General features: G+C 34.7%; 1 protein-coding gene across 1 annotated transcript in view; it reads right to left on the reverse strand.

Annotated features, from left to right (window-relative positions):
• The window catches only part of LOC144435036 (protein KATNIP homolog), a 30,063-nt gene extending 11,368 nt beyond the window's left edge, over window positions 1–18,695 (reverse strand). Inside the window, 21 exon segments of the mRNA XM_078123577.1 lie at window positions 183–219; window positions 1,010–1,071; window positions 1,473–1,616; window positions 1,783–1,921; window positions 2,099–2,396; window positions 3,211–3,339; window positions 3,925–4,113; window positions 4,764–4,845; window positions 5,140–5,228; window positions 6,426–6,580; window positions 7,260–7,324; window positions 7,720–7,750; window positions 8,710–8,842; window positions 9,639–9,704; window positions 10,505–10,683; window positions 11,136–11,190; window positions 15,840–15,958; window positions 16,525–16,721; window positions 17,445–17,515; window positions 17,952–18,013; window positions 18,578–18,695. Of these exon segments, the coding sequence (XP_077979703.1) occupies window positions 183–219; window positions 1,010–1,071; window positions 1,473–1,616; window positions 1,783–1,921; window positions 2,099–2,396; window positions 3,211–3,339; window positions 3,925–4,113; window positions 4,764–4,845; window positions 5,140–5,228; window positions 6,426–6,580; window positions 7,260–7,324; window positions 7,720–7,750; window positions 8,710–8,842; window positions 9,639–9,704; window positions 10,505–10,683; window positions 11,136–11,190; window positions 15,840–15,958; window positions 16,525–16,721; window positions 17,445–17,515; window positions 17,952–18,013; window positions 18,578–18,584 (2,309 nt within the window). The 5' untranslated portion in view covers window positions 18,585–18,695.
• Window positions 18,696–18,757: the final 62 nt, after the last annotated feature.

The following is an 18,757-nucleotide window of genomic DNA, read 5'->3' on the forward strand; positions in this document are numbered from 1 at the left end:
TTTGAAAATCATCATGACAGAGTCAGTTTTGAATGAAATTGGAAAAGGATGACAAAACTGAAAAAGATTAGAAAGACAAAAAATTGACAAATCAGAAAAAACACACCAAAATACAGCAAGGATAAAAAATGAATGTCACTTTGACTTGTCAAAAACTGTTAATTAAAACAACAGAAACTTACAATGATTTGAAGTCTTCACTGAGATCTATGTCTCTATCTATAAAACAACAAATGCACCAGAGAATTATTTTATCATTTCAACATGTACATTGTTACAAAATGTACACCTTTGAGTGCCAGACACACCTACCATGAAGTGTACAATTCTATCACACTATACATGCTACTATGTGTATACACATAGCAATGACATTGGGTTGCTTTCCAAAGGAGTCTTATCTGACACTGTCACACAGTGGTTAATTTACATAATGATGCATATTCATTTGCTAATTTACATAATGATGCATATTCAGTTGCTAATTTACATAATGATGCACCATATTCATATCAAGTACTGTACTGTTCAAGTACAACAGGAAGACAATTAATACCCTTTACAAATTACAGTGTGTTTGGGATGTATTGGTTGTTTCATACACTCTATTGCTGTAGTCATTCTCTTGCTGACACCTAGTTTTAACAACTTCAATGTACATGAACCATAGTGGGTAGAGACCAGAATTTACAGTCAGGAGGTCATGGGTTTGAATCATGCTGGAGACAGGGGATTTTTCTGTGACCGACCCAAACCCAGGGTGAGTGTTCTACAGACTTGGTGGATAGGCTATATCACTCAGTCGTGTCTCACTCAAATAAATGCGTGTGAATATGGGGGCTCCTTGAGCAATGCCAATGGTGACGTGGTTATTGACACCATCTTTAGGGCTGGAAAACACTGATATGCAAGTTCTAACACACTCATGAGAATGAACAATGTGATAGCTTTTTGGTGAATTATTGTTTGTGGACATTGGTAACAAATCAAATAGAAGACCTGAACTCACCAGGTGTAGTCTTCAGCCAAGATGGCTTATCTCCTCTTGATTTTGGAGTTCCTCCTCTCTTGCTGCTAACACAATTCAAGCAAAAGACAATTATCTTTTGTGTTTATACATAGCATGCACAAGTTCAAAGAAAACATATTTAAAATTAATAAGGTCTACTGATATACTTGTGCAAATCTGAAGATGAACCTTGTGCTTTGTGCTCTGTATTCAATCATTTCAGTCACTGGTCATTGATGTATTGCCTTATGTAAGGCTTTCACTCATTGGTCATTGATATGTTGCCTTATGTAAAGCTGTCAGTCATTGTCATTGATATGTTGCCTTTTGTAAGGCTTTCACTCATTGGTCATTGAAATGTTGCCTTATGCAAGGCTTTCACTCATTGGTCATTGATATGTTGTAGTCTCTGCTCAACTGATAGTGATTCTACAGGAATGACTTAAACCATCCACAAACTCACCTTTTGAACTGCATCAACTGCTGCAGCATGGACGGTTCATCTGGACTAGCTGCAGCCATGGATGATTTGGGAATCTTTATAGTAGCAATGTCCTGTGACAGGGTCTCTTTTGGAATAGATTCACTACTGGAATGTATCGAATCACTAAAACAAACAAGGTGAAAACAAATACTGTCATACTCCATATAGGTATGTATCAGCAGCTCTGGTGAAGTAGGAAATTTGTCATCACTTTGGTGAATAATCCATGAATACAAACTGACACTTGATCCAATACAATACACATTGAATTACTGTCTAAAAACATTACCTTGTGGAAGTACTAGTATCTGAGGATTGGTTGGCTGAAAGCTGTGCGGCCATTTTCCTTGGTGTTTTACTGCGAGGGGTTTTACTTCTTTTCTCTTTCTTCCCCTGGGGTGTCTTCTTACCACCAAACATTTCTAACACTGTAGTACAAAAGGTGATATTATTTAATATTTCATGTCAACATACCAAATAGAATAGTGTTCTTCAGTTTCTCTATATGAAAAAAAAAAATCCTTTTGACTCAAATTCATATCACATATACTCATTATTAATGATGACATTTTTATTCAATTCTAAATCTGTCTTTCAATATTTACCTTTCTCTTTTTTCTCTTTCTTGGACTTGGGTCTGGTGTGTTTTGTTGGTGTTACCACATCCTCAGCCTGGCTAATGGGAGGTATAATTTGTTCATCCTTTGTTGGTGTTGCCTTCCTGTAAGTGAGCTGTGGTGCACTGTGATCATCTTCTTCCTGTACCATGTGTGAATCACTATCTAATTGAATACCTTTACTGTAATCAAACACCTGATTACCACACCCTTTATCAAGTTCTCCTCTCCACATCTCTTGTCCATTCACCATAATACACACATCTTTAGCACCAACATTTAATTCCTATGGTGACAACCAAAGGGTAGAGTACATTGTGTTAGTGCTTTCTGTCAGGGTAATATACAAACCAGAGCCAATATTTCTGCTGGAACACAGTGACTTGGACGGTACCGTGAAAGAGGCCATGGTTTACAATGATGCTATATGCTGAGTTGGTGGTTTTTGTCATGGTACTATACACTGGGTTACTGGCAGTGTTTTTGCTAACGTTGGGGAAACTCGGTAACAGAAAGGGAGAAAGGGGTCAAAATGGCAATGTTTCCCCATCGAGTCTATGGTAATTTTGTTTAGGAACCCAAGTAAAATGAAATGGGAACCGGGTAAATTTTACCTACATGTACTTACTGCCCTTAGCAAAAACACTGTATGGTCTCTATACAATAAAACACTCTGTAGCAATACTAATATTGGCATGGGTTAAATCACAGTTTGCTTTCGGTTGTATTGTCTGGGTTTTGATTTCATAATTTAGTATTTAGCATTTTATAAATGTGTTTTCAATTCAATATAAAACTTGAAGATATATAATACATATATATAAGAAACACCTGGGATTCAATCACAGGCCTTTAATTACCCAATAAGATTAGCTTTTATTATGTTTAATTGTTTTCTTTTTGTAAGACATATTCAAATAATTTATTAACATATAATAAACAAACCATGAACCTGTGTCTTACCATAATCAACCTCTCCTGGTATTAACATATTTTGGGGTATAACTTTAAAATTGATTCAATATATAAGATTATCACTTTGAAATCAGGAAGAAATACCTTCACTGACTCACTGCTGTAGACAAAATAACTCAACTTACACTAGCAGTCCGGTTATAGTTCCATATATTGACTTGTGAAGGTTGACTTGTTTGACTTGGCAGTTGAAAGACAATCTGGACGGATTTAGATGCTAAGTTACAACTCCACATATTCCTTTCTTTGGTGGTCTGTTTTAAGTAAAAATAATACACAAGATTCATAATGTGCCTGACTTTGCAAGAGGAGAACAAAAACACACAAAAAGAATGTTACAAAAGTAACTTGAGAGGTAAGTCATAAGTTGTATGCAGTTTAAGTTATATGTATATAAACAGTCTCAAGAGAAAAACGACATAGTAATAATAGTAATAATACACACACATAAACACACACATATGCAGAGTAAGGCAGAATGACAGACAAATGCAGACATGTACAGATAAACATAGACAGACAGACAGACAGACAGACAGACAGACAGACAGACAGACAGACAGACAGACAGACAGACAGACAGAAACACAGTTAGGCAGACTGATTGACACACACATACCACACACATACGGTAAAGCAGAATAGGATAGAAATATCTCTATTGTCCATAGAGTGTACATGGAAAATCGCTTTATGACAGACAGACAAACACAGACATGTGGACTGATAGACACATACATACACACACTGTGTCACACACACACACACACACACACACACACACACACGCCATACATATAACATACTAATATCATATATAATCAAATCTACATACTCACCTTTGATTTTCCATTGACAATGTTTGACACATCCCCTTTTTCTTCCCTGGCATTTACTACATCAATTTCACTGTCATCTATTGAGATTTTTTGGCCATTTTTATCAAAAAATTGTACTTCTGTGAGACCAATACGAGTTGGATGTCCCCAGTTTGACAATAACTGAATGACAATGTTATTCCCTGTAAACTGTACAAGAAAGAGAAAGTCAATGACAAACATGTAATAATTGCTAAATGAACTGTTATAGATTAATTTATTTTTCTGATCTACTGTTTTTTATGCTGGGAATTACTCCTAATACATTGTAATTTATCATACAGACCTATACACACAAAGTCACATCACCTGGTTCTACTGATTTGTTTTTCAGATTTGGGACATGTAACAGGGCTATTTATATGAACAAAATTGCCCTAATGTTTACTGTCCCACCACCATCAGAAGAAGAAGAAATACCATCTATAATATAGTATTTTTCATCAAGAGAAAATAGTATACAATATTTCTGATATGCAGCCTCTTGATTTACTTCCTACAAGGAAGTACATCTTGCAGAATTACTAAAAAAAAGTGTATTTTAGAAATTAGATGTGAATTTAATAGTTAGATTAGTGTTATTTATGGCATAAATGATGTCACTAATCTGTCATATTAGGATTAGAATTTGGGTAAAAAAAAAACAGTTGTCTTTCAGAACAAAACAATAACTGTTTTTAAATCCTTATGGCTCTGCTGATAAGAAACACCTGGGATTGAATCACAGGCCTTTAATTATTCTATAAAATTAACTTTTATTCTCCCTGGCAGTTTGTTCTAACACTATTGTCTATACTCACTGATTGCTGGGTTGGAGCCTTGGCAGTTGGACTTGTAGATGCTTCTATTACTGATAGTGTTTCAAACAGTTGATGCTGTGACCTTGGTAATTATAAACATAAATAACAGTTAGAAATTTGTTCATAACATTATTGACTGGTTTTTATTATGATGTTGATAAGCTTTCTGTTATCTCATACAAGTGTAGAACTGGTGTGTTTTAAAAGACCTAGAGGTCTAACTATAGATGTATCTAATGAACTCATTTGGACAACTTTCAATTTCGATTGTTTCAATAATTTACCAACGCATGATAAATGCAACAAACCGAGAGATATCATCAGGTGAAAGTAAAAAGATAAAAGCTATACCTATGAAAAAATTGTTTTATAGTACCTGGCATCCATTGTGGATATTTTCTTGACAATAGTGTCCAATCTGTCTTCAGTTAAAGTTGAATTCAATGATTCTGTACTTCTATCCACCTACACAGTAATTGTAGAATAAAAATACAAATTAAATCAAACACACCAAATTATACATTGCACAATAAACACAATGTTAAATCAAACACACAAGATTTCCTTTGCTGTCTAAGACATCGTGTATATTATGTCATGGAATTCTCTGTCTTTTCAGACATCGCGTAGATATAGATGTTATATAATGCTCTGTCTTTTCCCTAATTCACTACATATCTTCTTTCATACAAAAATGTTGTAAAAAAGAAATGACATGAAGACTGAAAAAAAACGAGTAAGATAATCAATATCATAGGATCAATCTAATCTTAACTAAATCAATGATTGATTCTTATATATTATATTCTTAAATATCTCAATGCACTTTACAAAATAATATCTCAATGCACTTTACAAAATAATATCTCAATGCACTTTATAAAATAATATCTCAATGCACTTTATAAAATAATATCTCAATGCACTTTACAAAATAATATCTCAATGCACTTTACAAAATAATATCTCAATGCACTTTAATGACATTTAAAGTGGCCATATGGATGAAGGTTTGATATTTATTTTGGATTTTTTTAATTTATAAAACAATTTTACAATGGCTTCCTACTTGAAAAATCAATGTGAAACAACATATGCCAAGTCCTTCTTTGTAACTCAATACATTGCCAAAAACTGATAAATGTTAAATATGTCAAATGTTTTTTATTGTACGTACAATGACAAATTTTTTACACATATTGTTTTAGCTTTTGGTAATGTACTGAGATAGTATTTACAAACACATACTTGGTCTATGTTGTTTCGCATTGATTTTCAAGTAGGACACTATGATAAAATTGTTTTATAAATTAAAAAAAACAAACAAATAAATACCAAATCCTCATCCATATGGTGACTTGTAGCTGGGCATGTTTTTACCATCGCAGTGGTCAGAATTGGAAAACAGGTGATACAATATCAACTTGATAACAAAGGTGCTTCTGACATACTAGTACACAAAAAGTGCTTTGCTAAGTTTAATAAAATATTGAAACTGATTAGAACATCTTTTGACTTTTTACTATGATTCCCATCCTAAATCACGATAAAATTCCAAAGAAAAATGCACAAATCTAACAAAATGTCCCTACTCCATTTGCTTCATTCTAAATCTCAAGCAAACCACTGACGAACAGTAAAGTTTGGATTTTGAAGTCGTACCTGAATGTCAAGTTTGGACGGATTTGAAATCTGTTGTTGGATGGCTTCATTTTCTGCCCTCATTGCAGCTATAACAGCACTTGTATCAGCATCAACAATTTCTGTTTCCTTCGTACTTTTGGTTTGTGCTGTTAATTTCACATTTTGCTTCAAACCTGTAGAATGACACATTTGCATTAAACTAGGTGTGTTATCAAATAGAGTACATGTATATATATTTGAGATTTGCTGCAATGTCAGGACAGATGTACATGTAATATAAATCATTCTGTTTCTTTCTTCTATTATGACAATGCATGTATTCTCAAAATATCAGTAAAAGAATATGCAGGAAGAAACTTGTGGTGAACTTGTGTATCGATCTATTGCAGTAGACAGATATTTATCAGGTTTAAACCCACATATATCTTGCCTTATCCTTTGTAAAAGAATATTCATTTGAATATTCAGGACTGTACTTATTGATCATAACTGTTTCACTGTTTTACAGGTTTCTGACAGCAATATGACACAAAAGATTTACAATGTCACTAATTGTAGGCACAAAATGTACAAACTGACCAGGTTTCTGATAGCAATAAGGTAAAGTATATCAGGTATGATAAAATGGTTTGCATCTCTAAAACTGTTTACAATATTACTGATAAAAGAATCAACAAAACTGATAACAACTGATAAAATATTGCACTTTCCTTTGCCTGATGTGATAACTCGATTCTATGGCAACAAACACTACCCAGTGATAAGCCAGTGATAATTAAGTTCTAGAAACCCCACATGGCTGACATGGCTGGCTAATTAGTTTATCCCCTAAAAGTCAACATTTTCACTAACCTTTTGGATTTCTGGATGTATTGCTCTCAAGAACCGAATATTCTGTTTCTTGACTTCTCCTCATTCTGAAGAAAACAACAGCACAAAATGAAAAACATTACATTATAGTTATCCTAAGAAGAGAAGGGTGAAATGAAGGAGATGAAAATAGTGAGGCATTCATCACAGTGACTAGAAAAGTAGAAAAAATCTACTCAAATTGCCTGGTCACATTTTTGGGGATTCCAATCAAAATTATGGGTACAAGGTGTACTATTTTAATTTTACCTGATTTCACCCTCTGTTACCAGGGTTCCTAAACCACTTACAAATACAATGAGACAATGTGATGATCGGAATAAAGATAATTTCTCAATGCACATCTGAGATCACAAATAATGGATTAAAATGTACTGATGTGAACAGTCAGATTACAACCTGATATCAATCCACTAATATACAGACTACATATTTGACATACCTGTTAGAAGACATTTTTTCCATTGGTTTGTCTGGAAAACAAATGAGAATGACAAATCAAATGAATGGAACTGTAAAAAAATTTTGAATATTTGCTTTATTAAGAAAAAAGAAATAAGAAAAGTTTACAGCTATGTTTGTCAAAAATATTGAGTAGTTGATACTTTTAAAACCTGATAAATTTAGTATCCAACTTTTTATCTAGCACAACAACTGTGCACTGTAAGTTTTACGCCATGCTATGACATCTACTTCTACACATCATTTGTTTTACTTTCCTGCCTTTTCATTTTTGTCCTACATATTTTTACCACATGATAGCATTTTGTTTTCCAGCTACTAGTTTCATTGTCCACTTTTAGGCCAGCTATTGGTTTTCATCTTTTACTTGTATATTTTTAAAGAATCACTTTACCATTTTTATTTGTACATTTTATTCATTATTTGTTCCCGTTTTTCTATTTGTTTTTAGATTCCTGATGAAGGCGTTCAGATAAAGCTGAAACGTTGAAATAAAGATTCAGTAGAAGTCATGTCTTGCTCACTTACAGTGAATTAGATGTGGGGAACAAAACATGGTTATTTGACAAATGTTTAGAAATGCTAGACCCACTCAGAACTGTTAGAAAAGTGTTACATCTTCTCAGATACTTCATTTACATATAAAACCAAATACTTATTGCAGAAAACTCCAATGATGAAATATAGTTTTCTTAACGGATGCAATAAAGATTCTATTACAATTCTCAGAGGTTGACTGGAAAAGCATTTAGATCATTAGTTAACAAAGACTCACAATTAGCAATACCACAAAGGTTTCCATGACAACACCTATTCAGAAGATGGCATGGTAACCACAGATATCTGTGTTTCAATAACAACACATATTTCAGAGGGTTGCTATGGCAACCAGTTATTCAGTGTTTCCATGACAACACCCAACACCTACTCAGAGATTGACAAGACAACCATAATCAGTGTTTCCACTTACCTCTAGGTGTGTTTGCTAATTCTAGTACAATGAGATCATCTACTTCTAAACTATCTACAATATCAAGTATGTCTTCTTCAATTTCTTCTATTTCATCCTCTTCACTAATTGTAGCCACAAACTGACCAGGTTTCTGATAGCAATACGACACAAAAAGATTTACAATATTTTTCATTCTAAATATCATCTAAATTACAAACTGTGAATCATGGTAAAAGTTTGGTAAAAGATATTTAGGGTATCAAATATTGATTGCAACATTTCCCCCCTCTGTTACTGGGAATCAAAAACTTAGCAGACCCTGCCTCTGTCAGCTCATCCTTAATTTGATAAAGATAAACTAGTGTTTGGTTTCTTGCCACTAAAATTGTGGAATAAGATATGGGGAATATACGAAAGTTAACAAGATGCACCCTTCCCTTTAGTTCTATGCAGAAGTTAGCAAGATGCACCCTTCCCTTTAAGGCTATACGAAAGTTAACAAGATGCACCCTTCCCTTTAAGGCTATACGAAAGTTAACAAGATGCACCCTTCCCTTTAGTTCTATGCAGAAGTTAGCAAGATGCACCCTTCCCTTTAGTTATATACGAAAGTTAGCAAGATGCACCCTTCCCTTTAGTTCTATACCAAATAGATGATCTCAGTGATCATCAAAAACAAAACTATCCAGCATGGGTGTCAAATCATCAATGCAGAATTGTTGTTTCAGACTTTGTATTAAAAGGACACATACAATGACAGAGCCCCATGGCCTAACAATGGATGGTGGGTCATAGAAAGTTATTGTTGTGAGTGGTGCAGAGTATCCTGTTATTTTAGACTTTGTATTAAAAGGATACATACTGACTAGTTTTTGGTCATCCTTATATATCCTACACATCATTTTAATTCTCCTTGCAATATATTCAGTTAATGTGTTCAAACTCACCTCATTTCTGTATTTGGCAATGCTGTCATGAATTTCACAATTTAGTTCTAGGCTCTGCCGCAATTTCTGAAAGAAGTTCCAAAATTTTTTTAATTACACATAACTGTTTACTGTATTATATGAAGTGAAGCCAAATTGATCAAGAATACAACTATGATCTACTCAAGATCATGTTTCCACTCACTTCTGGATTGTCATTATTGCTGGAAAAGTGACCTTGTGCAGCAAGGTTATGGAGCACTGATTAGCAAATACCATATGCATATATAACACTAACCGCCATCATACAGGTATGTACATAACACTAACCTCCCCATATAAACACATGTATGTATATCGCATTAACTTTCATGATACAGGTATGTTAACACTAACCTCACTGGTACAGGAATGTCCCTAACACTAACCTCCCTGGTACAACAATGCTCCTAATATTAACCTCCCTGGTAAAGGTATGTACTGACTTCCTTGGTACAGCTATACCTCCCAAGTACAGGTATGTATGTATATAACAATGACTTCTTTGGTACACCTGTACCTCCCTAGTACAGGTATGTATATGACACTGACTCCCCTGGTACAGCTATACCTCCCCTCAACTACAGGTATGTATATAACCCTGATTTCCCTGGTACCGCTATACCTCCCCAGTACAGGTATGTTATAACACTGACTTCCCTGGTGCACCTGTACCTCCCCAGTACAGTATATAACATTGACATTCATGGTACAGCTATACCTCCCCAGTACAGGTATGTTATAACACAGACTTCCCTGGTATACCTGTAAATCCCCAATACAATATATAACACTGACATCCCCGGTACAGCTATACCTGCCCAGCACAGGTATTTAATAATACTAACCTTGACATCATCAATACTCATCATTACAAACGTCTTGTCTTGTTCATCCTCTGTATCATCTGTACCATCATCATCATCATACTCCAGATCAGAGTTGTCCGACTGAAAGTAATCGTCAACTTCTAAGCTATCAAAAACTTCAAAATCTTCAGAATATTCGGAGTCCTGGTTCTTCTGGGCTATAAAACAGTTTGACATTTCAAATTAATAAAGAGAATCTACAAATGGTAGCAATAAGTTTTCCAGGTAACTGAGAATGTTTCAACTTCACAATTCAAGAATAAACATGAGTAAAATAAGTCAAACAAACTTTTGAAATCACTCTGTGATATGAAAATGTCAAAAGTGACATTCCCCATAAATGTCAACAATGGCATTCCCCTTTAAATGTCAAGGTCTTAAAAGAAAACTTGTACATTATAATATGGGAGTAGACACTTGAATGGATTAATTAGTTTTCTCTTTAATAATTTCTTGTGTTCATTTTCCATGGTTGTTCTCTTTTATAGTTTATGTTTGCAAATTTCACCCTTACTTACTGAAAGGAAATGCTATTTGAAATTTAAGCATACTAAAGATGTTATAGGATATTTCTAGTTGACTAAAGGATCTTTATGGAATAACTACTTACTTGGGGCATGGATTTTCCTTTTATCTCCTTTGCTTGTTTTTATTTCTATAGATGCCTGTGAAAAAAAATTTCAAAATCTTTTGGTTAATTGTGATAGAGATGAGACAACATTAGTTAATAATGATAAGTATGTTATATCTAACCAATAAAGTATTTCTCAGTGTTTTATATAAATCTTAAGATTAAATGACCAATCGATTAGGATTGGGTATTAGATTTGGATTTTTAATTCATATAAAAGCGCCAATGGCGTTGTAGCACAACAGTTGACAGTACACTTTAATTTTCTGTAATGATTATGTGGTCTTGTTGCTAGACATATATTTGCATACATTCTTTGAAGATTTATTCTCATGCCTTCCCATCCATGGTGTTATATCTGCAATATACACCATCATTTAATGTTACTATTGGCGTGGTCTTGTTGCTAGGCATATCTACGTACAATTTTGCAATGCTCATTCATTTACCTTCCCATCACCAGTGTAATTTTGGCATCATACATCATTGTTTACCTATTGCTATGGGTGTAGTCTTGTTGCTAAGGGAATTTACTTATTTTGAAATAATGTTTATTCAATTGCCTACCCATCCATGTTACTATAATTGTCAAAAAAACCTATCATTTGACTGCTGCTAAGGGTGTGGTCATGGTTGCTAGGGCCAATTACGCAAGTATGACACACACTCACAATTTGCAGATTAACAGTAACACTTTCAGCATCACTTAAATACCCCTCCGTCTGTCTTTTTTTTTGGGTGTTTGTCCAGCCCATGCACTCTACAGATCCATGGGGAAACACAAAAATAACCCTCCTACTTCAGTGAATTTAAGACAACTGCAGCGCCAATCACAATCAAGCAAATGACATCTGCCCTACATACACACTTGCTCTAAAGCACTAAATAAAATGAACAGTAACTGCCATAAATAGTAGATTGAGTGACAGGTTTGTAGAGAATGAAAAAAAAAAAAAAGCGTCGCACCATTTTAGACAAACTGCCCTGACCAGAAACAATTCTTTTTTTTTTCTTGGCCTTAATACATGTAATCTTGCCTCTGTTGGCCAAGTCAAACATATACTATTCTAGCACTTCAATCTATGTCTAACTTGAGAGAGACTGTATATATCAGGGAATATACAATGGCTACTATCAGTATCAACACATCAATTGGTGGAAGACTGACTCCATTTAATATCTACAAGCCATACTTAAAAGTATAAAACTATTGTATTATGAAAGGAACTAGACAAAGAATGGCTAAGGACAACTAGTGGACAGTGTCAACAATTCTTGGACAAGCTTGACCCTGCATATATGAAGACTGGGCTGCAAGAGACATTTCTGTAATGTTACAACTAACAAGTCACATACGAAAAGAATTAGAATTTCAAAATCCACACTTTGATTAAAACGTGTCACCCAGGACTTCAACAGTTTCTGCAGGTTGACTTTATTATACAGTTTTCCCAATTTCTGGGAAGTACAAAGATGTAGGAGTGTGGTGGTACTTCCATAGTTTACAAAGAAGCTTTAACATGTGTTTACTTTTGGACTCTACTGTACAAACAGAAGAACTAATTACTTGGAATGCAGGGTCAATGTACATAGCCTAAATTGTGTATTGTCATTATCAGTATTTAGAACACCCACGATATCTATTTGATCTGCAGCCTCAGATATCATTTCTATTGCCACTAGGTCAACCTATACTGTGCCACTATGGGACACTGGAACTGCCACTATGGGACTCATAGTCTTCACTATTATGTCTACAACCTGGCCAGTCAGCTGGACTTTGATTTTTTGTAAGAACTTCCTCTTGATGAGGGCACACAACATGACAATAGAAACTTCTAGTATAAACATTACATAATTTACAAGGGTCATGGCGGTGCTCATAGTGTTAGCTACCACTGCCAGTATACAGCCAGCTCTATCGTATATTACTGTCAATAGCTCCTACTATCACAGACAAACTTCCTTGCACATGTCTATGCTACTATACAATACCATTCTACCTTCAAGCCTCCACTTAACATTAACAGACAATCCTCACACCATTCCTTTGCTAATTCAGTGAGCCACATTTGTGAATTAACACATCAGTCAAGGAGTAGAGTTATACAAATGTGGAATTTCCTAGTCTGTCCTCACACATTTGATCATACCACAGCAGCCACCTACAACTTGTAGCACAGCTTAGACGGGTATGACCACACTGTACCAAATGTTATTTGTCACTCTACTGTCTAAATGCTTTATGGGATACTAGTACTACTGATTTACTAAATGTGCCAATGCTTTTCCAGAGTTGTTTTTTTCCTCAAGGAAGGGTTTGTTTTTTTCCTCTGGTTTTTAGTGTGAGGCCATTCATGGGCTACCAATGCTCCCCAGACTATTATGACGACCTTCAAAGTATTATTGTGCTGCAGGATATGTGGATTATTTTAGCATGATAATTAAAAGCTTGTTGACAGCATTCTGAAGTTATAAGAATACTTACAGGATGCAGTGAGAGCAAAGGCTAAATACACCACCAACCCATTATAATTTGGACTGGATGACTCGTAAGGCTGCATCAATTCCTTTGTACTGGAGCAGTTACTATGACAGTAGGAATCACAACCCATGACACAGACCTTATCAATAGGACTTTGCTCTGCTATTCTGCATACTGAGAACAGCTACTGTTTATTTATTTATTTATTATTCATGCAACACAAAATCAGCTACAGAAACTGTCTCATATTGTTTCTACTAGGGATTTCACCAACTCACTTGACTTTGGCATAATGTCATCAAGTCAGAGTGTGTAGACATGACACAGATTCAGAATGGGAACAACTCCCCAAAACTCCCCCAGCTTCTCTTAAGCATCGACAAATTATGCATTCTATAGCTATAACACTACATGTATAATTCAATCCTTCTGACACACAAGTCAGACTTTATGTACATGACATCAAGTCAGAGTACATGCACATGATAGAGTGCCAGAGCTGTAGCATGTTCTCTTGCACTTATCAGCTTCTCTCAAGCATGCATGAAAAAACTTAAAACAATCTATAGCCTACAGGTGTAATTTCAACCCTGGTATGCTGTACATGGGTGACCAGAACTGACTGTACAGTTGTTATCTTTGTCATAATACAGCATGGAGTACCTATACTTTTACTTTGTTAAATGAACTGACTCTTTAATTAATTACAGTATAGTTCATTATATCTTGGGCACTGTAAGGTCTCCATCCCTCACTAATATAGTTACTTCATCTGTCTAGGTAGCTGTAAACTGAATACAAGGATGAAGCTAATGAACTTTGTTCGTATTTCCTTTAGTGTCATTATCCCTATTCAGTTACTAACTCAGAATTTCAGAGTCTCTTGTCTGTCTAGCAAAAGGTATACTACAGTGGAATCCAATAAACCACAGCTGCTTACGACAGTGAACTAACCTTTCATCCTTTGGTATCAGAACCAGAAAACATAATGTATGGCATTGAGCTATTTGACAGTGAATACAATCAAAAGGATAAAGATAATCTTTAATATTCCTGCTAGACATTTCACTAAAAAAAATCATGGTTTTTTAGCCCTAATTTGTCTATTGCTAACGGGATCATCATGTAATTAATCCAGCATTTTCATTTGAACAATTTCCCATCTACATGCCCTAAGTAATGTCCCCACCAAATACCAAGCCAATGGGTCTGGCCGTTTTTGACTTTACACACATGCATGCATGCACACATGCATGCATGCACACGCGCACACACGCGCACACACACACACACACACACACACACACACACACACACACACACACACACACACACACACACACACACACACACACACACACACACACACACACATTTCACCATGCCTATAGCACTACTGGAACCTCAGTTCAGTTGTGCTAAAAACAGTGTTATCACAGCTTCCTACTTGAAAATATCAACATGAAACAACATATTCCAAGTCCTTGTTTCATGTTGACTTTTCAGGTTAAATTTCATGATAAATTATTTTTATAAATAAAAAAAACGAAATAAATACCCAATCCTCATCCATACGGCCACTTTAAAGGCCCAGTTTAGATTAGGATTAAAATGTAGGTGTAAAAAACTGTTTGGCTGAGCCACACACACACAGATGGTCAAGAACAAAAGAATAATCCTATGTGATCCTTATGACTCTACTGATAAAACTAATATGATGAGAAGCTATGATTACTTGGACTTTCATACACAAGAGATAGTGATCCATCACCTGACAACCACCTACTTTTCTTCCTTTGTTGTAATTCAACAACATTTAGAAATCATCTACAAACTTAATTTCCATCCACTTTTTGAGATCTTCCATGTACTCCAAAACATTATGAAGAGTGGCTTCTCATCACATTGTAACTCAGTACAAAGTCAAAATTTCAGTCTCATTGTGGGTAGCAACATGGTTTCTAAATTATTCTATCCTTCCCTTTCTTTTTCAAGTTGATGCCATGCAACAAATACTGCTGTACACATGCATATAAACAAAGTTTACTTCTAGCAGAAATGTAGTCTGTATAAAGTTATATGCATGTTGTATCAGTAACCTCTCACATAACAGAATGTCAATGAAGGCAGAACAATGCGACATATCTCAGTATAGCAAACAATCTGGAATTAGACCACTGTCACAGAACTTAGATTACCTGCTGCCAGTTTCTTCTCTGTACTTTGGTGGGTGCTGTTTTTGCTCTAAAATTATCTACAGAATCATCATCTTCATAGAAGTACTCATAATAGTCCTGTTTATATGGCCTTGGTATATCTGTAGAATATAAAATATCACTATGGGATTAAACGATGTAAAGTGACACTGTTGAAGTACAAAATATCACTCAGAACGGTATGAAATAATGGCAGGAACACTGTAAAATTACAAAACATATCACGTTGAAAAATATTGTATAACGTAACAACAAAGAATTAAAAGCTGTAAAGTAACACTATAGAAATACAAAACATTTCTTTTTCTAACACATACAACTGCAAGGTTAACAAAATGAAATATTGATGGATTGCTCTTGATAAAGAGTTATTAGTACTAGTACTATGACAGAACATCCTCATTTGCATATGATATTATCATTTGCAAGCAGGTATGCATAATGTTTTTAGTATTACACTGCAGTGCAAATACCACTAGTATGTACATGCACCAGTGCAAGTAATCTCTGGTAATAAGTGGTATATATGTAATAATATACAAAAATGTACCTTACAACGTAACTCAGGGTCTTCATCAGAAATTTTCTTTAAGGAAATCATGTCTATAGCTACTCATCAACTTCAAACAACAAGTTCTGCTGAGAATTAACCTGTAGGGTGTCTTACCTCCTGCAGTTTTAGGTTTCCTACTACTGTATGGTGTTTTGGCACCACTGCGTGGAGTTTTAGTGGGTTTACTTCTAGTAGACGCTGGTGTTGTCCTGTTGTTGGCATTGGCACCATTTACATACAACGCAAAACCCTGTTCTCGTTTTTCCAGCTCTATCTGTTTGTCATCCTTCTTTTTCAGTCTCTTCATCAGTCTTATGGGTCAAAATGACAAACACGTTTTTTAAGAAAACAAAATTGTCTAAAATATAATTGAGCTAAGAATTTTCAGCAAACTTTACAATTGCTGTCATCTGCCATGGAACTTCTGTTAGTTCTAAAATCCTATATTTTTTGGATCCCAACATCATAAGGCTATACTTGAGCACAAATTATTCCTCTTTCTCCAAGTGGGGTATTTGTTTGTACACAAGTAACTACTAGTTTGGAGAAAGAGGATTACCACACTGAAATTTAAAACCTCTAATCAATCAAATGATTCATAGTATTCTTTGGACTATATAGTACTCAGACTTTTAAAAGTATGATTATGAGTTTAAATCATCACACCAACATATAGATGCTGATACATTTTTTCTCTCATTACTTCGTATCTTACAGAGTAGTAACTTAAGTGCTGGTTGATTGGATGGCATGACATGTCATATCTTATAGACTAGTAAGTGTTGGTTGATAGTGTGGTATATGTCATATGTTACAGACTAGTAAGTGTTGGTTGATAGTGTGGTATGACATGTCACATCTTACAGACTAGTAAGTGTTGGTTGATAGTGTGGTATATGTCATATCTTACAGACTAGTAAGTGTTGGTTGATAGTGTGGTATGATATGTCATATCTTACAGACTAGTGAGTGCTGGTTGATAGTGTGGTACGACATATCGTATCTAAGAAGAACACAGCATAATATCAACTAACCTGTTTCTTTGTTGTAATAGTAACAGGTAGTCATCATAAGCAGGTGATACATCCTCTTTGGGAATACTGATCTAAAATGAAATAAACAGCACCAATGGCACAACTGTAATACCTTGTGATAATTTTCACTCACACACACACACACACACACACACACACACACATTTTACCATGGCTATAGCACTACTTAAACACTGTTTAGCTGTCTTACACTTTAACTTTCACACTTTCCCTTCTTTTCACACCTTTTTTGTCCCAATAAATACAATGAACACTATACATTTTATATTTATCTATTTCATCTTTGTTCTGTTTTAATTTATATCAAGAAATCAATAATATGGGTGTGTCTTGTTGCATTGGAAGTTATCCAGCCATTTATTCATTCATCTTTCTATTCATTCATTCACACATTATTTCATCCTGTGAAAAGGGAAAACATAAAAAATAAATGTGTGTGGCAATTTAGTATGTCCATACTTCCAGTAATAAAACAATTATACTCACTCCTTGATTTGGTGGTAATCTCATTTCACCGCCACCTTTATCCCAGTTTTTCCTTTGATATCCTAGAAAGTAATATATATTGAAAACATGGTAAGAGTTTGTTACTAAACGTTTACAGTTTAGTTTTTCCACTTTGTGTTCCTCGATTGAGTATATTTTGGAAGTGCTAAAAATCCTTTTTTCTCTCTCACCTCACGCTTTCATGTCAAAGTTTCGCTTGTTTAGACTGATCGACCTACAGCCTATAGAAACTAGACCAAACATGCATTTTATAAACTATTTCATGTAATGTTATATTTTTTTGCAAGTAATTTAAAAATTATAAAATTTTAATAAATAAGTTTATTGAATATTTAACAATATCTTTTCAACTTCATCTATAATAATGGTTACAATATTTGTTGCTATTATTGCATAAATCTGCATATTTTGTTACAAAATTTGTTCCTTATATTTACGTGATGCCAAATAAAAATAGCATAAGAACAAACCATAACACAGCTATATGTGTATTTTTCATTGTATTCTCCTTTCATTGATCATTCTCGTACAACGGTATATTACATGTGTGAGCGAATTACCAATACAGCTTCAAAACCCCGTAAAATCACGCCCTGGCCACTTACTGTCCATTCTCTTTACATCACCTATCAGTTTTCGTCGCAGAACACTCTCATCTTTAACAAAACGCCGATTTATGTACAACTGTCACTGTTTCCGTACATTTCTTGTATGCTATGCATTTTGTCAGTTTGTTCGGAAGATTCTGTACTCCAGTCTTGGAATAGCGCCACCAGTGACTTGTC

The sequence above is a fragment of the Glandiceps talaboti genome, chromosome 5 (genome assembly GCF_964340395.1).
Source record: "Glandiceps talaboti chromosome 5, keGlaTala1.1, whole genome shotgun sequence".
Classification (NCBI taxonomy): domain Eukaryota; kingdom Metazoa; phylum Hemichordata; class Enteropneusta; family Spengelidae; genus Glandiceps; species Glandiceps talaboti.